At 40.0% G+C, this 25,435-nt stretch overlaps 2 protein-coding genes across 2 annotated transcripts; both read left to right on the top strand.

The window, feature by feature from the left end:
- Positions 1 to 12,693: 12,693 nt before the first annotated feature.
- TAAR9 (trace amine associated receptor 9) lies at positions 12,694 to 13,753 on the top strand. Its single transcript, XM_012736546.3, has one exon. It carries the CDS (start codon positions 12,707 to 12,709, stop codon positions 13,751 to 13,753), a length of 1,047 nt encoding a protein of 348 aa, XP_012592000.1. The 5' UTR covers positions 12,694 to 12,706.
- A 10,421-nt stretch (positions 13,754 to 24,174) lies between these two features.
- Positions 24,175 to 25,258, top strand: LOC105855518 (trace amine-associated receptor 8). The gene has a single exon (XM_012736547.3). It carries the CDS (start codon positions 24,196 to 24,198, stop codon positions 25,222 to 25,224), a length of 1,029 nt encoding a protein of 342 aa, XP_012592001.1. The 5' UTR covers positions 24,175 to 24,195; the 3' UTR covers positions 25,225 to 25,258.
- Positions 25,259 to 25,435: the final 177 nt, after the last annotated feature.

Genomic DNA, 25,435 nt, shown 5'->3' with positions numbered 1-25,435 from the left:
TTACTGATGCTCTCATCCAATATACCCGCTTAGACCCCACTTCCCCAGCAGGGTCCATCATCCTTGCAACTCACTTTATCACTCAGTCCTCCTCTGACATTAGACGCAAACTTAAAAAGGCAGAAGAAGGCCCTCAGACCCCCATCCGAGACCTGGTGAACATGGCATTTAAAATCTTTAATTCCCGAGATAAACAGGCAGAGACCCAAAGGAAAGCCCGTGTCCACCAAAAGACACACCTGCAATCCCAAGCCTCGGTTGCAGCCCTGCAGCTGGTGGGGTCTGGAAAGCCATCGACCTCGTCTAAAGCCACCAGCCGTGCTCCGCCGGGTGCCTGCTTCAAGTGTGGTAAGGAAGGCCACTGGGCCAACAGATGCCCGCAGCCACGTCAGCCCAATAAGCCTTGTCCGGCCTGTGGTCAAGGGGGACACTGGAAGAGTGATTGCCCCTTGAGACAAAAGTCTAGAGGGTCAGTCCTTCCACCCCCAGACCTGCCGTTGACGGTTTGGGGCTTGGCTGCAGAAGACCGACAAAGCCCCGGCTCTGCCACCCGGATCACCCTCACCGAGCCCAGGGTAACAATCAAGGTAGCGGGTAAGAAAGTGTCCTTTCTGGTTGACACGGGGGCTACCTACTCTGTCCTGCCTTCTTTTTCAGGCCCTACTTATCCTTCCCAGGTGTCGGTTGTGGGTATTGATGGCAGTCCTTCATGACCTCCTACTACTGGTCCTCTGACATGTCTTATAGACGACCGTCCCATCACCCACTCCTTCCTTATCATGCCCGCCTGTCCTGTTCCACTTTTAGGAAGAGACTTATTAGCCAAATTAGGCACCACACTTCACTTTTCCTCAGGGACATCTGCCCTTCTCCTTTCTATCCCTCTCTTTAGATTCCTCACCCCCACCCTCCACCTCTCCCAAGATGTGCCCTCTCCCACCTGAACTTGTAGACTCTCGGGTTTGGGACACCTCTACCCCAGTAGTGGCCACACACCACACCCCTGTCCTCATTCGACTCAAAGACCCTTCATCTTTCCTTTCCCGCCCCCAGTTCCCTGTTTCAATGATCCACCGCAGAGGTCCAAAACCCATTATAGAATGTCTTCTGCTTGAAAAACTTTTAATCCCAACTAATTCTCCCTATAAAATACCCATTCTCCCGGTAAAGAAGCCAAACGGGTCCTACTGGCTGGTCAAGGACCTGAGGCTCTTTAACGAGGCTGTTATCCCCATACACTCTGTGGTGCCTAATCCCTGCACTTTACTTTCTCATATTCTGCCCTCCACTGCCCGCTTTTCTGTTCTGGACCTCAAAGATGCCTTCTTTACCCCTTAGACCCAGCCAGTTACAATTTCTTTGCCTTTACGTGGGGAGATCCTGACACAAATACATCTAGACAACTCACTTGGACCGTCCTGCCCCAGGGGTTTGGGGACAGCCCCCACCTATTTGGTCAGGCTCTGGCCCAGGACCTACTTCAATGTCCCTTACAGCCTAGCACTGTTCTCCAATATGTTGATGATCTACTGCTCTGTAGTTCCTCTTTACGGCACTCTAAGACCCACACTGCCTCTCTACTTAACTTCCTTGTTTCCAAGGGCTGTCGAGTGTCCCCCTCCAAAGTCCAGCTGTCCAATCCCACAGTCAGTTATCTTGGGCTTTGTCTCACCCCCATGTCCCCGGATCTCACTGTTGACCGCCAACGGGCTCTTCGCGATCTTCAACAACCCACGACTGCTGAACAGATTCTGTCTTTCCTTGTATTTGTTGGTTTCTTCCGACACTGGATCCCTAACTTCTCTTTCCTTGCTAAACCCCTCTGTGAGGCAGCCCATGATGCCTCCGCTGGCCCTTTACTAAACCCCCAAGCTGTCAGCCATGAATTTCTAAAGCTTCATGACACTCTACTCCAGGCACCACCACTAAGCCTCCCTCATCCTAAAAAACCCTTTTACCTCCACACAGATGAGCACCAGGGCTTGGCCCTCAGTGTCCTCACTCAGCCTTTAGGCTCCTGGAGCCCACCCACCTGTACTCCAGTTGCTAATTTATCCAAACAACTAAACATCACTGTCCATGGCTGGCCGCCTTGCCTTAGGGCACTGGGCGTGGCAGCCTCTCTTACCAGGGAAGCACTAAAGCTTTCCCTAGGACAGGACGTTCATGTCTTTTCTACCCATTGACTTCAAGATCTCCTAACTCACCGCTCGTTGGCGCCCCTCACTCCCTCTAGATTACAGGAATTCCATCTCATATTCATAGAAAATCCCAACATTACCCTAACACAGTCTGCTACTTTAAACCCTGCTACTTTGCTGCCCATCCCATCCTTAACCCTCTCTCTCCTCTCACTCCTGCCCTGAGACGGTCAATGCTGCCACCATCTCTAGGCCCGACCTCTCGGACCAGCCCCGCTCAGAAGCAGACTTAACACTGTTTGTGGATGGCAGCTCAACCGTGGGAGATGACGGCAAATGCCAGGCAGCCTATGCCCTTGTCTCGGCCTCTCAGGTTACAGAGGCATCCTGCCTCCCCAAAGGCACCACTTCCCAGAAGGCAGAACAGACTCTGGCTGGACAACTTGTTCCTTCTTGTCCCCATAACCCCACTCTCACCTCTTGGTTAAATATCATACAGTGTACCCTCACCTTCCTAAATTCCTCTGAAATAATCCCTAATATTTCCCACTGTTTCCTCTGTGCCTCCCTTCAGCAGCCCCTGCTGGCTGCTGTCCCTCTAAACTTTTCTAACCCCCAAACTCCCTCATCAACTCCCTCATGCTCCATCCACTCCGCTCACTCGCGTTCCCCTTTGGGAACCTGAGCCTACAGGCCAACCCTACACAGATCGCATGTGCTTTCTCACCTCCCGCACTGACCCCCACCTACAACTTCATGGACGCCACCTTACCAACCATCCTGTGACCACAACCACCTCCTCTGCTCCGGGACAGTTCTTCTGGTGCAACGGGACACTTACCCGCTGCGTCAATACATCCACCCCGGGTCCCTGTTTCCCTGTCATGGTGGTCCCTCAATTGACTCTATACGGTGAGTCTGAGTTTGGATGGCTTCTCCCAGGGCCCCAGCCAAGACGAGCCATCTTTCTACCTGTCATGGTAGGTCTCAGCTTGGCCTCTTCCATTGTGGCCTCAGGGCTCCAGGGAGGTGCCCTGGGCCACGGTGTCATTTCTGCCCAAGATTTTGCAGATCCCCTGATGGCTGGAAAAAGAAAAACCTGCCTTTTCCTTCATAAAGAATGCTGCTACTATGTTGGCGAATCAGGCCTTATGGAGCAGAACATAGACAAGCTCACCAACCTGAGTAAAGACCTGCACAACTGCCACCGCTGGGATGTGTCCCTCTTTGGCTGGATACAATTCCCTTTGGCTACCTGTCATTGCCACCTAGTGTCATCATCTGCCTAATCTTTCTGTTTGTTCCCTGTCTTTTACAGTTCCTCCAGCGCTGCCTACAAGAGCTGTCACGAGTGGCGGTAAACCAACTACTTCTTCATCCATACTGTCCACTACCAATCACCCCTCCACCAGCCGACCCGGCCTATAGCCCCTAACTACGCCCCCTCCTAGCAGGAAGTAGTCAGAAAGAGCGGCGCCCATCATAACCAAAAGGCCGGAATGTAAGGCTGGTGGCGGGCCCCCTCCCTTCCCTAGATCAAAAAGAAAAGGCTCATGAGACCAGACCTGCCAAGGACAAAACTGCCAGGCCCCGCTGAGAGGATCCACACCCAGATGTCCACCTGGATAAGAATGTTTCGGCTCTTGGATTCCACAAATACCTCCAGCCCCTCCTAAAATCCCCAGCTCTTCCCGCCAAAAGTCCCTAGCCAGGCCCAAAGGGTATAAAAGGCCCCCACCCCTTCAAATGGCAGTGACTTCTGGGGTGCCCCTCTCTTGGGGCCCCAGAACCTCGTCCATGAGTGTATAATAAAGCTACGTGGTTTGGCCCCCACTCTTTCTCTCTCTGTGTCTGTCTTTTCTTTTCGCCGCTGCCGAAAAACCTTACAAAGATAACAGAGCAAGCATGGTGATTAAGAGAGAGTTCCCTGGAGTCAGACTGCCTGGGTTCAAGCCCCAGCTCTAGCACTTGGAGATGTGTGATCTTGGTCAATTCACTTACTCTTTGGGCCTCGGTTTTCTCCCCTAAGAAACAGAGATATAGTCTACCCTGCTCAGGTCTCGCCCACTGGGGCCAGAGGCAAGAGGGATGGGGGTAAAAAAAAAAAAAAAATTTTTAAAAGGCTCAATGGGAGGATTAAATGAGTTAATACATGTAATATCGCATGCATTGCAATATAAACATAGTAAAATAGCTAGTATTAGATTTATATTATTGACATCCCAAAGCATCTGCTATATGTTAAATATGAAAATCCAGTTACAAAATGAAATATGTGTTATGGTAGCATTTTTGGAAAAAGAACATATAGAAAAGCAATATCTAGAAGAATACACATGCAAATTATAACTTTTTACTACATAGACTTCTGAACTGTTCAATTTTTTTCTTTTAATAAAACACATAAAGGAAATAAATAAAAGATATGCAGATAATCAGGGAGTAGGGAAGACAAGGATACCCCATAGCTCAGGGCTATACAGCAGTCAGCCCTGAGGTAATAATTCTCTGGTTGCTGCAATTAAAGAAAGAATAATTTTGACAGATTCAGTTTGTGGCAAGATTACTCTAGAGTGCAGTTTTTAAAAGCATAAGTATTAAAAATATTGAAGCACTTCCTACAATAGTTAATCCGCTAATCCACACTTTAAAGGTTCAGTGAAAACCAGCCAAGCCTTGGCCTTGAATATTCCTAGTTATGACCCTTGCCTTCAAGTAGCTTACAGTAGAGATAGAAGACAAGAACACAGGTTCAAATCCTAGTTCTGCCACTTAGTCTCTGAATTTGGGTACATTACTTAAAGTCTGTGCACCTTGGTTTTCATATGTTGAGTAGAGATTATAACATTATGTCACACAGTTGTGACCGTTCAATGAGTTCACAATGTAAAACATTTGTAAGAGTATCTAGCACCAGGTAAGTGCTTAGTAGGTGTTAGCTCTCATTACTACAAGAGTTATAGGCGAGACAAAACACCATCCATGGATGGTGATGTTGCTTCAGGAAGGACTGCAGGAAAGAGGAAGGCATTTGTGTTGCCAGGCTCCAAAGGAGGAAGAATTACTGGAATGTGGAGATTGGCATGGTGGGGAATCACTTCTCCAATTCCCTCTGTCTCTTTGTCTTTCTATCCTTTTCTTTTCACTCATCTCATCTGTGGATCCAGTCTCCCTCATCACATATTATCTCATCTTATTTTTCATTTGGACCTTATGGAGATTCAAATGAAGTTTCACGGTCAATGGCAAGACTATAAACAAAGATGTCTTCTAGATTCCAGTTGGGTAGTTGGTTGTGAAATTAACAATGAAATTTGATGAGCAGCTAGGATCTTACCTGTTTTAGTTGGAAAAATAGCAAACTGCTCTTCCTAAGACATGTGAATCATGTATATAAATGACACCAAAAAGCACTGGGCCGGCACTTTGGAGTCAGTGAATGGCATCTTTGGGGTTTTTACCTATTACAAACACACTGTAACAACTGTAAACTGTAAATACACTCCCAAGTAAAAGTGAAAAGTCCCAGAAACAGCAAACAATTATAAAGCCACATGTATATAACCTGTTTTCTTCTCATACGAATAACAAATTGAAGCTCAGAGAGTTTGGGAATGGGTGCACGGTCATACAAATTAGAAACTTGAATGCCACTTGTCCCTTACTAACTCAATTCAGAGTCCCTTTGACTGGAGAACTTTCTACAAGGAATGCCTTCAACCTGGCTCTCTCCAAGGCCCTCTCCCCACCCCAGGAGTATTCTTCCTCTCTCTTTCCAGAGAACTTATCTCAAGGCATTGTGATTGTTTACTTGGCCTCTCCCAAACTAGACTATGAACTTGTTCAGGCCAGGGACTAAGCCTTTTATCTGCATTCTTAGCACCTGGTATAGATACCTAGCACCAGAAGGTAATTAGCAAGAGTGAGTGGAAATGAATGCACCTGATTTTTCTAACTCCTAGATTAGAGTTCTTTCCTTTATAATAGTGCTACTTCTCCTGGAGCAGTGTTTCTCATCAAGTGGTCTGTGGAATGCTAGAGTCATTTGGGGTGCTTGATTTTGAAAGCATATTTTAGGGTTCACTTTAAACCTAGAGATTAGAACTTCTGAGTGTAGTTCTAATTACTCAGATTAGAACTGGAAACCTTAAACGAGAATTTCACGTGATTCTAATGAAGATAACCATTCAAAAGCCTTTCTTTGAGTGATTTTTATGAAGAGGTGGCTTGGAAGGAGGAAAGTAGATAGCCATCTAACTGGCGTGCTTTTAAAGTGTTTTGTGTGGGGCTCATTTTTAAACAATCACTTCCCTGTGGGCATTTTACCTGTCTAGCTGAGTCCTCAGTTTGATCAGGCCACCATTGCTTAGTTTGGCCACAAAGGGGCAGCAGAGTACGGGAAAATAAGAGGGTCATACTATAGAATGGAGCTATTACCTTTGAAATAGTTTAATAATAAAGAAATGCCAAGAAATGAGTAATATGGCCCAATCCTTTTCATGCTTTTGCTTACTTTTTTGAGGATCTTATTTTCAAGCATCATAGTTTATATTTTTGTTAAGTAAATTATTTCTAAATTATGAATAAACTTCCCTTAAAACCAAAATAATTTTGTTTGGAAACTTTTTTTTAAGTCAAAGGAACTATCCTAACTAAAGATATTCTCTGACACTGATCAAGAAGTGGAAAATTTTAAATTGTTGAAAAAAAGCATTATGTCATTTGAACTATGTGATGGAGAATATTGTATCAATTAGATTTTGGTCAAGAAAGAATCTAATAATGGAAATTTCAGAACCATTATTACACCTAACTGTCCCATGCTTTATAAAATAAAATCCAACATCTTGAATAATTTTATTCAGGTCACAGTATGGAATTGTAAAGTTGTTAATTGTCTTGCATGTGAACTGAGAAAAATTGGGGGTTTTTTTGGTTTTTTGTTTGTTTTTTAAGAGACAGAGTCTCTATTCTGTCATCTAGGCTGGAGTGCAGTAGTATGATCATAGCTCACTGTAGCCTCAAATCCTCAAATTCTTGGGCTCAAGTGATCCTCCTGTCTCAGCCTCTTGAGTAGCTGGGACTACAGACAGGCGCCACCATGCCTGGCTAATTTTTAAAATTTTTTGTAGAGATGGGGTCTCACTATGTTGTCCAGGCTAGTTTTGAACCTCTTGCCTCAAGAGATCCTCCCACCTCAGCTTCCCAAAGTACTCAGATTACAGGCATGAACCACCACACCTGGTGTGTTTCATGATTTCATACTGACATTTAGTAGATGCCTGACACACAGTAGAGTTATACTGAATAATCACTCCCTTAACATTCCATGTGATTATGACATATAAGACGATGGCCCCTGAGTAACTCTCTTCAGTCTTTTGAGCTCTGTACATATCTATCCATTTATTTATTGGACATATCTCCATTTGATTGTCCAAAGTCATCTCATCTTCAGCACATCCCAACTGGAAATCCTCTCCCCTCCTCACCCTCTACCCAAACTTTCTCCTCCACCAGGTAATCTAGGCCAGAATGCAAGGAATCATCCTGTAATTTTCATTCTTTCTCATCCACAACATTGAACCTATTTTCAGGTTGTTTTAGGCAGAAATTTAACTTATTAGAAAAGTTTAGGGAAGATCCCAAAATCTACAGGGAGGCAAGCTAACCAGGTTCAGAGAAGAACCGAGTGAATATTCCACCACTGAGTGATCTACTTAGAAAGCCAACAGAGAAACTTGCCATCTTAAACCCTGTCACCATGATGGTGGAACAGTGTCGCTGCAAATGCTGTGAAGAGTCTGTCACTGGCGCCTTTCAGTTCCGAGTGGCACTTGCATGAACACTGCAGACACCGGGGAGAAATGGTGGAGGCAGGGGGCTAATAGTATAATTTGGGGCCTGATTTCCCCTCTCTTGTGTTCCTCACCAATAGGAAGAATATTTGAATATTGGGCACTCAAATTAATATATGTCTCCTAAAACCCACACACTTTTTCCCCTCTATACTTACAATTAAACGTGCTTCTCTTTCACTCCTTGTAATAAATAATTCCTTATACCACCCATAACACACACACCTCTTGCTCAAATGGCAACTCAGTTCTCCAAGCTATTGCTTCTGGCTTCAAGTTCATGATTTCTGGGTGGCATGCTTTGCTCATTTAGTTCGGTTACAATCCTCTGTCAATATTCAATAACTTACAGACTAAATTATACACGTAAACACCACTACATGTTGAGCATCCCAAATCTGAAAATAGGAAATCAAAATGCTCCCAAATCCAAAACCTTTTGAGTGCTGACATGACACTCAAAGGAAAGGCTCATTGGAGCATTTCAGATTTTGGATTTTCAGATTATGGATGCTCTACCAGCAACTATAGTGCAAATATTCCAAAATCCAAAATCTAAAACACTCTGGTTCCAAACATTTTGGATAAGGGATACTCAACCTGTTATATACCCTATAAAAATAGTAAGATCATGGGAGGTAAAAGAAATTATAAAGTTATAAAAGGAATCATATTATATAATTTGAAAAATTTGGAAAACTGGAAAAATCCTGTTTAATGAACAATCCTCTTTTCTATGATTGGTCATGGGGTTATAATATAAGTCTGTCTTTTCTTTCCTGCTATATTTTAAATCTGTCAGCAGCTCAGCTGTCAGATTTCTCTATTCAGTGGGGTGCTTCATTTCTGAGAAAATTGAGCCCTTAGGAATCCTACATTTATTGGGTAATTAAGTTATTCATTTAACATTTACCATTTCTTTAACATTCATGGGTACCAGCCATACAGTTTACTGTATTCACTGCATAGCAGCAACCAGGATTACTGGGACCACAGCAAATATCCTAACCCCTTTTACAATGATTTGCCCAGTGACATTAGGAACCCAAAATGGCCACATGGCAATCTCAGCTCCAAATTCAATGAAACTATTGGTTGAATTTATCGATATTAATGTAGAAGCATTCTTCCAATTGTTGATAAATCTCCAAACCAGCAGAGACCACAGTTATTATTATGGGAAGAAAACAATTTCAAGCGGGTATTTAGGGGAAATATCACCAATATTTCTACTTTTGACTTTTAAGACTCATGATGTGGCAATGGGATAAAAAGCATTGTGTGCTGCTAGCTAGTAAGAGCATATTACAGCTTCCCTAGGATAATATCGTATCCTCTCAAAAGTGTTTTCAACTACCATTACATTAAAGTCTTCAACAGACCGTCCCAGCAGTCCATAAGACAAGCTGATTCTAGGTCTTTGAGTATACAAGCATGAATCCTACAGCATCAGCACCTACTAGTTCACTCTTTCAACATAAAGGACCTCTCTTGACCAGAAGCATAGTTGTGTGGGTACCACGATGGTGCATCAGATATTCACTAGGCCAACAGATGGGGGTGCTGACAGAACACCAGAGAGTGAGTTGAACCCTATATATTTCGGTAATTTAAGATTGATAGGATACCTTCACCAACCACTATCCCTCTTCCAATTTTGTCAGTTGACCCAGTAATATACTTCATTCTTGGATCATATATTTCTTTTAACTGTCTTGCCCTTAAGTCCCCTTTATTCTGGAAAAGTTCTTCAGCCTTTTATGACATTGACATTTTTTAAAATAATATAACCTTGCTTCCCCAAACCCTCTACCTTTTAAAAATAGGATGTTTCTCAACTTGGGTTTGTCTGAAATTTCTTCATTATTAGATTCAGGTTGGGCATTCCTGACCGGAATACCACATACAGTATATTGTGTGCGTCTCAGGGTGTGCTATCCAGAGGCATATTTGGCCATCTGCCCTTCATCAGTGATGTTAATTTTGATCATCTGGTCAAGGTCTTATTTGTTTTCCCCAACTGTATAGCTACTATTTTTTCTTTTGCAACTAATAAGAAATCTCTCGAAAATACTTTTAACCATGCAAATACCACATGATTCTTATCAAATTCCATCCCCTCTCCAATTTAGCATCCATTGATGATTCTTGCCAAAACCAATATTAATGTGATGGTTCCAAAATTGTAATGTTCCAAATCCAGCCCTCTCTCTATATGTATCATTGGCACTTTGCAGTCTATTGCAAGGAAGGATGGCCCTCCTTTTTAATCTATTGATCTGTCTTTCAATCTATGGATCTATTGATCTATCTATATCTAATTAATACAGGCTCATTGATTCCCATTTTTTCAAAGGCTTATTTATTTATTCTTCCTAAGTATTTAGGAACTCAAATTGTCCCAGATTTGGGCAGTAGGAACCCATTCATGCTGACGACATTGTCCTTATGAACTGTTCCAACTTTTAAAATAAAATCTCTTCCTTAATTGCTGGCATAAAAATGTGTTCCAGTTTCTTCCTGTACCTCCTTTCTAATCCCATGCTGGAATGAACCATTTATTTGAGAAACTCTAGTTCCTCTTACTGATTAAAAGTATTAAACACCAAGATGAGGGTCATTGCTACTCAAGTGTCTTGGCTTCTAGGAAATGGTAAGTTTTAAGACACTCTGTGAGACTGAAGGTTGCACTTTTAGGACCTGGGTATAAAAACTGAGAAAAGGGGTCATTCTCCTCTTGCACAAAAGCAGCATTACTTGGGTACTAGTGAAATGAGGATTTTTAAAGCTTAGGGATACAGCATCCTTTACATAGACACTAAACTCTCAGAGTGGGCACCATCTATGCGTCAATAATGAAATTCCTTTAGCCACCTTGAGAATAAAACAAGAGATGTAGTGAACCTTATTGGGAAATCTGGGGCAGAAGAGGAGAATATGGGAAGTCATATGTGATTTTATTGGGTAGACTGATTTGTGAGCACATAGATGCCCAATCTGGGGAATCCTAGAAGAAGGAGAAGATTTAATTTTGTGTCATCAAACCAGTGAAAGCTCAAGTAAGTATGAACTGGGAAATAAAAGTAAAAATGAATTTATTTAAAACTCACAGGCCAGGCATGGTGGCTCAGGCCTGTAATCCTAGCACTCTGGGAGGCCGAGACTGGAGGATCGCTCGAGGTCAGGAATTCGAGACCAGCCTGAGCAAGAGCGAGACCCTGTCTCTACTAAAAATAGAAAAATTAGCTGGGCATGGTGGCACATGTCTGTAGTCCCAGCTACTTGGGAGGCTGAGGCAGAAGGATTGCTTGAGCCCTGGAGTTTGAGGTTCCTGTGAGCTAGGCAGACACCAGGGCAACAGATCCAGACTCAGTCTAAAAAAACAAAACAAACAAACAAACAAAAAAAACCTCACAGAATAGCAAAGCCTGGAAATACTGAAAATACCATGAATGTACCATTGAAACTCATAGTCATAGTCATATGAAACTCATAGTGAAGCCTATTACCTAAAAGTGTAGCTATATAGATTTTAAAAAGGCACACACATATGTATATGCATATGTTTTTTTCTAGGATCCTGTACTTTCAACAGATCCCAGACCTATAGCATGGGGTAAATGGCAATAAAAGTAGTGCAGTTATTAGTGCAAAGACTAAGATTCACATGCAAGGTTACACTTATTCTTGGTGAAATGCAGTAAATAATAATTCTTCACTCTGCAACCCCTCTTAAGACCGTAGCCTCGCATAAGAACAAACTCAAACACTTGGAGAAACCAACTTGGTCTCTATTTGAACCTTGGATGACTTAGCATGAATCCATTCTTCCAGGGACTTGACTTACCTAAAAATACCACTCCAGTTCAGCCCATTTGTTGCCTACTCTTCTGTGATAGATTTAAAATGATACTGTTTTTCTAAAAATAAGAAAGTGAGGTAGTAGGTAGTTATTGCTTATTTCAATAAATTCGTATTGATTTTTAGATACCTACAACTATTAGCCTGAAAAATAGTTTCACACTGATTATTTTAGTATCAATTTGATAAGAATGGTTCTCCAAATCATTTCAAGCTGTCTGAACCAGGAATGAATACAAAAGGAAAAAAAAACAAACTCTGAAAATATAAGCAATAGGAGAAATGTATTCATAAAGTAAGTTTGAAGCTATTATGAGTAAACTTTTCCTCAGTCTTCACACTCAATACTATAGGGATTTTGGAGTTGTATTTGTGAAGGAGATATAATTTATTTCTTCCTTCTTGAAAAAAATGACGTATAGCTTGTCATTACTGCTTAAGTAGCTACTCTGGGGAGATAACTTAGAGAAAATAAAACCCAGCCTTTGGTAGCCTATTTATTTCTTAACTCAAGTGGTTACAGATGAAATTCTCAAAAGGTAAAGTAACACACAGAAAAAGGTCTTTTTCTAGTGATTAGCAAATTATATTGTACAATAGATAGCATTGGATTAAGTATATTGGCAGCCACTTATTTAGTAATATAGCAACATATTCCCACTCTAAATATTAATATATTAAAAATGTAGGAATACTTTTTGGAAAGATTAAGAGATAGAAAAATCATATACTTTTATCATTTTAACTAGAGTTCCCCCCCCCCCCAGAAGACTTTGAAATTGCCATCTCCTTTATTCGAATTGCTGAAATCAGGAATTTGAGAACTTTGATCCAAACAAGAAGGCAATGGCGAACAATTTCTCCCAAGCGGACACTGTGGAGCTCTGTTATGAGAATGTGAATGGATCCTGCATTAAAACCCCTTACTCGCCGGGTCCCCGGGCAATCCTGTACACCATCCTCGGCTTGGGGGCTGTGCTGGCGGTGTTTGGGAACTTACTGGTCATCATTGCCATCCTTCACTTCAGACAGCTGCACACACCTACAAACTTTCTGGTCGCGTCCCTGGCCTGCGCCGACTTCTTGGTGGGAGTCACCGTGATGCCCTTCAGCACAGTGAGGTCTGTGGAGAGCTGCTGGTACTTTGGGGAGAGTTACTGTAAATTCCATACGTGTTTTGATACATCCTTCTGTTTTGCTTCCTTATTTCATCTGTGCTGTATCTCTATCGACAGATACATCGCTGTTACTGATCCTCTGACCTATCCAACCAAGTTTACTGTGTCGGTTTCCGGAATATGCATTGTTCTCTCTTGGTTTTTTTCGGTCACCTATAGCTTTTCTATCTTTTACACAGGGGCCAATGAAGAAGGAATTGAGGAATTAGTAGTTGCTCTCACCTGTGTAGGCGGCTGCCAGGCTCCACTGAATCAAAATTGGGTTCTACTTTGCTTTCTTCTATTCTTTGTACCCACTGTTGTCATGGTGTTTCTATACGGGAAGATATTTTTGGTGGCTAAGCATCAGGCCAGGAAGATAGAAAGCACAGCCAGCCAAGCTCAGTCCTCCTCAGAGAGCTACAAGGAAAGGGTAGCAAAAAGAGAGAGAAAGGCTGCCAAAACCTTGGGTATTGCTATGGCAGCATTTCTAGTCTCCTGGCTACCATACATTATTGATGCAGTGATTGATGCTTATATGAACTTCATAACTCCTCCTTATGTTTATGAGATTTTAGTGTGGTGTGTTTATTATAATTCAGCTATGAACCCCTTGATATATGCTTTCTTTTACCCATGGTTTCGGAAGGCAATAAAACTTATTGTAAGCGGCAAAGTCCTAAGGAATGATTCATCAACAATTAATTTATTTTCTGAAGAAGTAGATACAGGTTAAAAAGATTACTACAGGGATTTCAAAACTAACTTGGAATTAGGTTCAAGTGCAAAAATAAACACTTGGACCTAGAGAAACCAGAGTAATATTTGCCGAGTAGGAGGACATTGCATTCAACAGTTGTTCTAAAGTATTTGTTGTCTTCATAAATTTGGGCAATTTTAAGAATTTAGTAATAGGTGAATATGATTCACTGATTCCTTCTTATCTTGTATTCTCTTACAGTTTTCTGATTCTCTACTTCCTCCTCTGATATTTTTACTTGTTTCTTCAAATAATTTGAAGCTTTGTAATTTCTCCCACACTCATGATCAGTGTTCAATCATCCAAAACACATAAAGGGGAAAATAAAGGTCTTGCTTAACTTGTAAGCAAGATTCTTTAAAGACAAAAATCTTCTTTAAAGTATATCTTGCTTGAGATGTAAACACGAGATAAATTCTTGAAATTTTTTCAATCTAAAAAGACATTACAAAGAGGTGGAATGTGAAACTTTCTAATGATTGAATATCATCTGAAAAACACTTGAGCTCTTGTTTTTTTCAACCCAGTAATTCTTCCCCTCCCTATTCTAGACAGTGTGTTTACAAAGAGCATATTTAGTGATTATACAATTACACACTATATCTTTCTTACTTTTGGAGAACATAACTTATTGTAGAATAAGAATGTGAACAAAAAGATGGTTTGTGTACTTCTTTTTAAGTGCTTTGAAGTAAATTTAGAATTTTATTTAAAAAAGCCAATTCAAATGAAAATTTTTTTACTTTTAAGTTCTTACTTTATACCTGACACTGTATTTGGCATTGCAAATGTATAAAGCTGGGTGATCCAAATTTAATGAAAGATTATTTCAACATAGTAAATACCCAAATTGGTATTATACACTTAAGGAATAGCTTTAGTTTTCTCATCTGATATATATTCCTCCATCAACAGAAGTTTTAATTCATTTTAATTATATGTTGAATGTTGCAAGATACAGCAAAAATTTGAAAAAAACTAAAAATAGGGTTGTTTGCCTTCTCAAGTCCCTGAATCACTGTCTTAAATCTTTGTTTATATAGCTGCTTTTCAAACTATTCTGTAACATGCTTGTTTTGTGAAATGAAAAGAAAAGGTAAATAAGTAAAAAGAGTTACATAAAATTATGTTTTATATATTTAATAGATGAACCAGTTTGGTAATACTTTATACAAGATTAAGCTGCTTCATGTTTGTCTGTTAATACTTTTCAAACAGGGCTGAGAGTAATTAGGAGGGGGAAAAAGCTTAAATGTAAAAGAGGACAAAAGATATATGAAAATCTCTGTAGCAGAGTATCTGGTGTTCAGGCTATGTTGTCAAGGAACAGGTTTATTGACCACCTTTCAAATGCTCACAATTAAGGTCCTTTATTCTCATTCCTTAAGAAGGAGCTCACAGCTTGGGAGTCAGTAGTATCTTCATAGAAATGTGTGTTTCATCCCTTGACTGCAAGTATGAACTTATCTTGATACCCATAAAAAAATAAGGAAAACATATTGGGAGACTGTAAAAATATATACCAGCCATTCACTTGCACTATGTAGAGTATAATCTTTAGATGAACTGTTTACAGACATAAGTGCTGTCCAGTGATGTTTTCAAGCTCTTACCCACATCATACACTTTTGATCTACTGTTTCTTGTTTTTCCACTCTTCTTGTAGCCCTTCATAAAGAAAGTATTTCGATTAAAAAGTACTTGTTTATTTTCCCACAAACTAACTAGACTATTAGTGCAATACCGCTCCTCTCTCCTCATTTATTTATACAAACAAGCTATAAACTTCTTTGTCAGCTGCCTACCAAGTTGCTGGAGAGCCATGGATATATTTGAAACAAGACATAGGATGGAAGTAGGCTTCATTTTGCAAGACTGTCTGCAAAGTAAAATCTGACCTTGGAACATATTGCTGATCTTGGTCTCTTAATCCTGGTGAACTTTGGTTCCAAACTGTCTGCTTCAGCCAATGGAAGCTTGCAGAACTATTTCAAAGAAGTAATTAATCCACTTATGCCCCAGGTGGTATCTATATAAATACTGTGTCTCCCACATGTATGTACTATTATTTAAAATATATGCTTATTTTTTATTAATAAAATACACATTTACAAGCATTGCTGAGTTCATAATAGCTTTTGTCTACATGTATTTTTCTCAATTAGTTGATATTAAAAGGGCAACTATTACGTTATGTGAAGCTCTGTGTATTTTTTTAAATATTGAAATGGAGTGCTCAGACATAGGAAGTTATTAGAACAATTGCTGTAGTTAGTACCAGTGTTGGACAGGATTAAAGCAACTTTGGCAGTTATCCATTGGTAAGGCTGTGAATAGCTGTAAATAGTCCATCAATAACACATCATAAAGACAAAATAGACCATTGTTAACACCTAGGTCCTCTCAGAGAGCTACTAGTGTAACTGTGTATTACTACAACAGAGTTTCTTCATTTATTACTGATGTAATTAATACTTAACTGGATGTCATGAACTCTTCATGTGTTTATAAGCTTTTAAGATGCTGTGTTTATTTTCTTTAGTTATAACACTCTTGGTTATGTTTTCACTCTTCATTTGAACACATTGCAAGCTGTTTAAAGGTCAGTCTTAAAGAATGACATTTCAGCATTGCATTTGCATTTGAAAAACAGAACTACACTAGTAATATTAATTTAAAAATCACATTGTTTTGAAGTGAGCATTAAAAGCAACAGATATGACCTTTGACATACAGAAAATGTATTCTGTTTCAAAATTACAGTACATCAGCAATAATTTTTAGGTATTTTCCACTTTTAGATATATTCGTATACATTATAAAGCAAGTAATTTGATGTTTACTAAATATTTTTTATTTGCTAAGTTTTTGCTCACATTATTTCCATACCCAGCACAGTGTTATACACTCATTAAGTTCATAAAGATATTTTTAAATAAATGAATGATCAACTCTTCTTTATTTTCATCCATCAGTTACCTAGTGACCTAACACTAGTCTTTTATATTAAAAAAAAATTGCCACCTTCTTCTTTATTTGGTCTTCTAAAATAGAGAATGCTTAATTATTCACCCCTCGCTGTAATCATGATCTTTGTTGTGTAACTTTGCAGTTCTACCCACAGGAGGCAGGGTGAGAGCAGAAGAGACAGTGTGCCTGCTCTGAGCCTAGGCCTCCTGAGATCTTGTTTCTGTTTGTTCTCTTGAACCTCTGCCATTGCCATGAGAACATGCTGGGGTAGCCCACAGATCCAAGGAGGGTGAGAGATACATGAAGTATAGCTGCACCATTAACCAGAGCTACCACCTCCGCTTTCATGGTTATCCCAGCCTGAAGTAGGGTCAACTTAGATGAACCTCAAATGTATGAGAAATAAATGTGTAATGTTATATGTGATTGAGAATTTGTGGTTCTTTGTGACATGCAGTAGCCAACTGATGAACACTGTGCTATGTTTTTATTATGTCAAAGTGAAAAATTACACCAGACAAAGTTAAAGTCAAGGAAGACTTTATTCAAGACTATTGCAATAGAGGAGAGAGGCCAGAACTCAGTCTGAACTCAACTCCACTGAAACAAAGGGCTGAAGAGTTTCTCAGAGCTAATGAAGAGGATGTTGTAGACCACCTGTGTTTGCTAATTGGCCTTGCCAAAAGGAAAAGTAAAGTCTCTCATGTCTTCCTGACAGTCAGTCTTCCAACACAGAGCAAGGACCTCTCCAGGTTAGATTACTACAGAAACCGTGAGACCAGGAATCTGTCTTCCTTGATGATCGCATTTCAACAGGATTGCTGCCAGGTCCTTGAGCAAGACATTCCTGGGTTGTAAAACTGGCAAGAAACTTTTAAAAAGACTTAAATCTCCAAGGGGCAGAGAGTGAATTTATAAATAAAAACTTCCTAAAATACATGCTCTGAGAAAAAGGGGATGGTCAGAGTCCTAGAGTCGGAAGAAACCTGTGTTAAGCTGAGGGAAACATTATGGTTGGATATCTTGGTCAATTATAATAATTATATAATACAAAGAAAAATGTATCATTTTCACAGATGTCTTATACTGATACTCCAAATTCCCCCGTTTACCCTACTGTGAGGTACTTATGTTACCATGTACAATAAAGTGAAAAAGATTGGAGAGCATCAACTCAAACCCAGGTGTGAATAAATTATCTTTCAGAAGGAGACGGGCTCTGGGTATGGTGGTGTCCACACATTCTATGGTGATTCAAAGGCTTACCCTCTCCGTAACCTGGTGAGGGTGGGTGTAGAGTTTACGTGAGCTTCCGCAATCAGTGGCTGCCATTTTCTCATTGAGCTTCTCATTAGAGCAAACCTCTTCTTCCTTCCTTGTTCCTGACTAATTTCTGGCTACAATTAATAATGAGAAATAGAAAAAGCAATCACAATCAGGAGAAGTATTCGTGGATGATTTAGACAGAAGACAGTATATAATACAAAAAAGGAAAATGGCGTTGGTGGTATAGTGGTGAGCTTAGCTGCCTTCCAAAAAAGGAAAATGAAGTTATAGATCACACACTAGATTCCAACTCAATACATGTTTATGTATGGCCTACCATGCATTTTGCACTGAATTTAACATTACAATGTCAAACGCAAAAGAAAGATTTGTCTCTTGTAATATCATTTGCTGTTATTAGCATCTGAATCCCCTGCTTCTTAAAAACATAGCTCTCAAGATTCCACTGAAGATCTCCCGATCCTCATCTACCAAGGACTCTGCATATGAGCAGGAGATTTGTATAGAAACATCACCTGAGAAGTTGTGCTTACCTTTGTCAAACTATTCTATAAAATTAATTTCTTCTGGAAAGTTTTACATTTTGGTAGTTGATTTCATTGGCTGTATTTTAGCATTATATTGCTTCATGCCCTTTGGGTTTTTGTTATGCTTTTTTGTTTTGAATGGGTGAGTTTGTTTCATTTTTTTTTTTTTTTACCCCACCCCCATCCCCAGCCAAAGTACACATTAAGTGTCTGGTAGTTGTTTTTTGTCTTGTTTTGTTTTTTTAACAATGAAGTAAATTGGTTTATAGCACTCATAAACATACCTTCCAAAATTTTAAGCAAAGTATATTCAAACTGAATCCTGCAATATATCTTAAAAGATAAAACATTGTGATCAAGTTAAGTTTATTACAGAAGCACAAAGTTGTTTTAACCTTAGGACTAAGTGGTTCAGACAAACTGTCACACTAAAACAACATTTTATACTTGAAAAACTTTACTAAAAATATACTAGTATCTAACAGGATAACAAAGATTACTAGCCTTGAAGAAGCAGGTTAAAAACCATAAAAATCTGATCATGAGCAGCTTCCATTCAGACAGCTTTTGCTTATCAGAGTAAGCAGATGACAAGTAGTGCTCCATAACTGTGGAAAGTCTCAGGGATTGAAGCCATCTGGAAATATAGAAGAAGTAGTACAAACAGAAAGTACCTAAAATGAAATATAATAAGATACAAAAACATTAAAAGTATAGAAATTGTTGATAAATTCAATCACACTAAAATAAAAACTTGTTTGCCAAAAGTCAACATAAAGACTATGAAAAATGAAACCGTATGGTAGGAAAAGACATTTGCTGCATAAATTTGATAGATTTTTTTTTCACATTTATTACCGCCTGGTAGTTTTGAAGTTGTCTCCATCCAGCCCTGAAGGTTCCCAAAATACAATCTTGCTCTACAATGGTGTTTTGGGTTCTTGTTCTGTTGTCATATTGGAAAAAACACAGATCCAGGAAATCAGCCACTGGGCAGCTCAGCCCAGTTCCTGGTTGTGAATCTATAGTGTCCTTATATCTCCCTAGACTAACTGCTTTCCAAAAGCCAAAGTCCGAGGTGGAATTGGGGCAAAGTCACATTGCTTTAGCATCCTTTCATATGTGCTGTGCGTTGAGAAGACTCATTCCAGCCCCTAACTTTAAGCAGTGAGCATGTCTTATTTCCTGTCTGCCTGGGGCATTTTTAGATCTCTTTAAAGTAATCAAAGTCCTGGGTTCCATTATTCTGAACCTGAAAACCAATAGGTCCTCATTTTCTGCTCTGCTCACATGTTGTGCTTATTTCTTTCATTGTACACTGAGATTATCTTATCTTTGAACTTTATCATTTCTTCTTTTTTATATGCCTGCCTTTTCCATATACTTGGTGCACAGGGGTTGATGAATGAACTAATGGAGGCATCTTGGCAGACAGTCCTAATGAAATCTTTGTCTTGTCTGGGAAGTAAAGATGGAAGAGGAAAAACCTATTTTATGGGATTGCATATATTTTCTAATCTACTTTTTTACTTGGACTAGGTCTTTGGTTCTAGAAAGTAAACATTTGGAGGTTTTGTTTTCTATCTATCCTGGAAAAGGGTGCTCTTCTTTCTAACTTTTCTAACTTCTATATCTCATGGGATGCAGAAATGTAGAGACAGGTATCTCATAGAGATGGTGGCAGCAGTGTCTCTTATCCATAGAATTCATTTGGTGTGGGCGGCAGAAGCAGGTGTATGCTCATGGTAGACAGAAAATGCTCCCTGCTCCATGATGTTCACATTCTAATCCCTGGATCCTGTGAGTATGTGATTGTATGTGGCAAAAGAGACTTTGTAGATAGATGTGATTAAATTAAAAAAAAAAACTCAGGATGGGGAGATTACCCTGGGTTATCCATGTGGGCTCATTGTAATCACAAGAGTCATTAGAAATGTACTCGAGAAAGAAGAGAGTTGGTGTTAGAGTCAGAAAGACATTTGAAGATGCTAAACTGCTGGTTTTATAGGTAGAGGAAGGGACAACAAACTAAAGAATACTAAGAAGTGTGAAAAGGCAGGAAACAGATTCTCCCCTAGTCTCCAAAAAGAATGCAGCCCTACCTACTTCTTGATTTTAGTTTAGTGAAACTCATTTCAAATTTCTAACCTCTAGAATTCCAGTCTTGTAAGAATCTAAGATAATAAATTTGTGTTGATATAAGCCACTACAATTTTGGTAATTTATTACAACAGCAATAGGAAACCCGTACACTGCCATAATCCCAAACTGCCATAATCCCAAAGCAGGTGCCACACACATCTTGCAGCCACCCCCAGTGGGTCTGGTGCTGACCCACCCAATGAGCCCGGGCATCACTAGCCAATCAGCAACTTTCAGAGAATTTACTTTCCTAACATAGGACAGAGGCAGTTCATGGCCCTTTGGCTTTAAGAAACCTGCCCTATTTCTACTCCTTTGACCACAGCTTTACAGACCCTAGATCGATCTGTGTTTGATTAGCAGTAAAACTTTTCCAGTTAGAGCTCAATCTTTGGTCTTATCTCTTCATTAGCTTTTATTTAACATCCAGAGTATAATAACAAATAAATAAAATCAAAACTAAACAAAAATGGCAACCCTATGTTCTCAGAATCCTTGTCTCTTGCTGTTTACTAAGTATCTTTCTCCCTCTTTACAGTTGAGCAATATCAGTTATTGTTAATGATCTCACTTGTCTCCTCCCATTCCCATTCATTCTCAATTCACTGCCATCTTGGTTCTGTCTCCAACATTCCACCAAAAGAAGTTCAGTATGCTCATCATTAGTCTAATTGTTAATGCCAGCAAACAATTCTCAGTTGTGATTTAACTTGACACTTCTAAGACACCGAGTTATGCCCTTCTTCCTGAACTTCTTTCATCCATGGTGTCTATGGAACCACTTTCTCCTGTTTTTTCATCTGTATTTCTGCCTATGCTTTTTTTTTTTTTTGATTTTTTTTTTTTATGGATGAGGTTCTGGGGCCCCAAGAGTGGGGCCCCCGGAAGTCGCCCTACTGCCTATGCTTTCTTTTGCAGGAATAACTTTGAGGCTGGCAATACTCCGGTTCCTTCTATTTTTGCTGTGCACACTCTAATCCAGTCAACAAATACAGAGTATCTGGTACAACCTAGGCACTATGGCTGTTGTACACCAGGCAATCACATCCACTTCTATGATTCCAAAAACACCAGAATGTGAGAAATCCTGAATGACTATCTCTGGCAGAATTTCTTTCCTGAGCTGAAAATTTATAGGCCAAACTCCCTACTGAAGAACTCCAGTTTTATGTCTCTCTAATCAGTCCAAACCTAACTCATCATCTTTGCCTCCCAAATGTCCTCTTTCTCCCTTTCTCCTGTACACTGTGTCTTACTTCTTGGCAACTTAAAAACCTGGGAATCATCTTTGACTCCTGCCTCCATCATGCACCCCTGAGCCCTTACATAGTTTTGGTCTGTAAATTGCATATTTCATATTTCAGAAAATAGGGAGGTAAGATTACTGAATAAGAGTGGGGTGAGATCAAGTTACATTCAAGAATTTAAAGAGAAGGTAAGATAGCATTACCAAGAAGAATTTGTCAGATGATCAACTGAACAATTGTTTTCATGTCATACCTTTAATATATGTTCTCCTACATTTATTCCAATATATTTTAAATATCTTTATCCTAAATGGCAGATCATATTTATGTTTTTAAGTTCAGCATATACTATTGTGGGGACAGAAGTCTTTATCATTTCCTACTTAATAGGTGCTGTGTGGGATCAATGATAGCTATTTTTCCCAGACCTGAAATCCTTTTTATGGAGCTTCAGTCCTTAATCTCCCTCCCTAATTCTCTAAGCTCCTGTTAATATTGCAAGGGTAAAGCTCTGTTTCAGGAAAGACTGTCATTGTCAGCCACCACACCTGCCAGTCAGGAAGTTTTGCAATTACCTTCATGTGGAGTAGCTTTGCTTCATCATTGAGCTGAGGTTACAGAGAGGTAATTTAAAATCTGAAATGAAATAGGCAGATTGTTCTAAGGATTTGTGACTAGAGCAGTGGCACAGAGCCCTGCTATTGGAGTTTCATGCCTGTAGTTGTTGTTTTGAATTTCTTCATAATTTTATCTTTCAATTTGTATTTTGTTAAGTGAAGGGACAATGGAGCATGTGCTGGGTGCTTGGAACCTCAAATCATCTGTGATCCTGCATTACATCTCTTCCCTTCTCCCTGCACCCTGGCACCTTGGGCCCCTGTCCAACCTGTCCTTCCCAACCCTGACCAGTGACCACTGCCATCCTCCTTCCACCCCTGCAGAGGGCTGGACACATGAGCCACCCAATGCCAAGTTCCCCCTCCTGCCAGCCACTGAACCAATATGCCATGGCCAGGGTTGGGTAAAGGAAACTGAGCCAGGGATCTCACGGGCCTGTCACCTCAACCACAGGGAGAGTTGCAGTCAGGCACGCCCTCCTACAGTCTCAGGGCAAAGCATAGGCTGTTGTCCCCATCCCAGGGTGGTAGAGCCATAGCGCACTTCAAGAGCCACTCAGAAGGGCCAATCCTCTCACCACCTTCAATCCAAGCATCAAGTGCCTTCTGGTATGGAGTTTGCAATCCCTTAGGGGCGCCTGTCTGCCTGTGGTTGAAGTGACGGGCCTGTGAGATGTCTGGCTTAGTTTGCTTTACCCAATCCTGGCCATGGCGGATTAGTTCAGTGGCTGGCAGGAGGGGGAACTTCGCAGTGGGCGGCTCGTGTGCATACACTTGCCCTGCTAATATCTCTTTGCCCAAGGCGGTAGGATATTACATAGCAAATACCAAACATCATGGCAGATCAAGAGAAACCATAAAAGAAAGAAAATACCTTCTACTTCAGTATCTTTAATGACAATTTTTTCCTGTATCTTCGAAGTTTGCATTTTTATTTTGTTGGGCCATGCAAATTATGTAAACAGTCTTATAAATAGGGAATAGGTGATATTATTGACAAATCCTGGCCTAGGCTATTTCAGGACAGTTGAACTTAAATCTCTTGGTTATGAAAATTATAATTATTTCTACAAAGTATCCCAACATAGAGAAACATGTTTTGCAGAAGAACTTTTTAATTATATTTATCCAAAGTAGGTTTTCTTTCATGATTCACACCTTACACTGTAGGGATTCCTTGTGAAGAATTTATAATGGATGAGGTTGATTGGCTGGCTTTCTAAAACATCCTAGGGGGTAAAAGCCTATTAAAAGGTGAACTCTCAAATATGTAATTACTTTGGCAAGTAAGAGCTTCATGAGTATAAAGAACAAGGTATGTAAATTAAATTTCTTCAATTATTCAGATAATGTGATTTCTGGGCTAATGCAAATTCAGAGCAGATTTGCTTGGGGTTAGCTATGAGGTTTAGACATAGTTATAGAAATAATTATGTGTTTAAAGACAGAATGATTTTTGAGTTTTTGAATTTCTTTTAATTTGTCTTTATAATTAAAATTGAAAAAGAATATAGAACACAATATTGGAAAGCAGTTACTCAGATATGCAGTTTGATTTTTTTTTAATTTCAGAATTCCTTGTCCTTCACAAGGAAGAACAGAAACAGCAAACATCAAACAGCAAAACCATGACCAGCAATTTTTCCCAACCTGCTGTGCAGCTTTGCTATGAGAATGTGAACGGATCTTGTCTGAAAACTCCCTATTCACCTGAGTCCCGTGTGCTTCTGTACACAGTGTTTGGCTGTGGGTCTTTGCTGGCTATATTTGGAAACCTCTTGGTGATGACTTCAGTTCTTCATTTCACACAGTTGCACTCTCCAACTAATTTTCTCATCGCCTCTCTGGCCTGTGCTGACTTTTTAGTGGGTGTGACCGTGATGCCCTTCAGCATGGTCAGGTCCGTGGAGAGCTGCTGGTACTTTGGAGCCAAGTTTTGTACCCTTCACAGTTGCTGTGATGCGGCATTTTGTTACTCCTCTCTCTTCCACTTGTGCTTCGTCTCTATCGACAGGTACATTGCTGTTACTGACCCTCTGGTCTATCCTACCAAGTTCACGGTGTCGGTGTCAGGAATTTGCATCAGCATCTCCTGGATCCTGCCCATGGTGTACAGTGGGGCTGTGATCTACACAGGTGCCAGTGCCGATGGGCTGCAGGACTTAGTAAGTGCTCTCAGCTGTGTAGGTGGCTGTCAAATTGCTGTCAATCAAGACTGGGTTTTGATAGATTTTCTGTTCTTCTTCATCCCTACCCTTGTCATGATAACTCTTTACAGTAAGATTTTTCTTATAGCCAAACAACAAGCTATAAAAATTGAAACTACCAGTAGCAAAACAGAATCATCTTCAGAGAGTTACAAAGCCAGAGTGGCCAAGAGGGAGAGAAAAGCAGCTAAAACTCTGGGGGTCACAGTGGTAGCATTTATGATTTCATGGTTACCATATACAATTGAGACACTGATTGATGCTTTTATGGGCTTCATAACCCCTGCTTATATCTATGAAATTTGTTGTTGGTGTGCTTATTATAACTCAGCCTTGAATCCTTTAATTTATGCTTTATTTTATCCTTGGTTTAGGAAAGCCATAAAACTTATTTTAAGTGGGGAAGTTTTAAAGGATAACTCATCAGCCATTAGTTTATTTGTAGAATAAGTGTCAGCACTAAATTGGGAAAATTAAGATATTTCAAAATTTTGATATCTTGAAAAATGTTGATATTTTCAAAATTATGAATTTATGATGAATTTAAATATAAGAAATAAATAAAACATTTCAAAATTAGGGCAATATATTATTTTCTCAAATTAGCCAGGAAAAAAGTCACAGAATAGTTAAACCATTAAATGCTTGTAAAGATATTTGC

The sequence above is a fragment of the Microcebus murinus genome, chromosome 5 (assembly GCF_040939455.1).
Source record: "Microcebus murinus isolate Inina chromosome 5, M.murinus_Inina_mat1.0, whole genome shotgun sequence".
NCBI lineage: Eukaryota > Metazoa > Chordata > Mammalia > Primates > Cheirogaleidae > Microcebus > Microcebus murinus.
This window is presented reverse-complemented; position numbering and strand designations above follow the sequence as displayed.

What these genes read in the sequence shown, in the direction of transcription:
- TAAR9 (XM_012736546.3), top strand. Translation starts at nt 12,707, where the DNA reads ATGGCGAACAATTTCTCCCAAGCGGACACTGTGGAGCTCTGTTATGAG.
- LOC105855518 (XM_012736547.3), top strand. Translation starts at nt 24,196, where the DNA reads ATGACCAGCAATTTTTCCCAACCTGCTGTGCAGCTTTGCTATGAGAAT.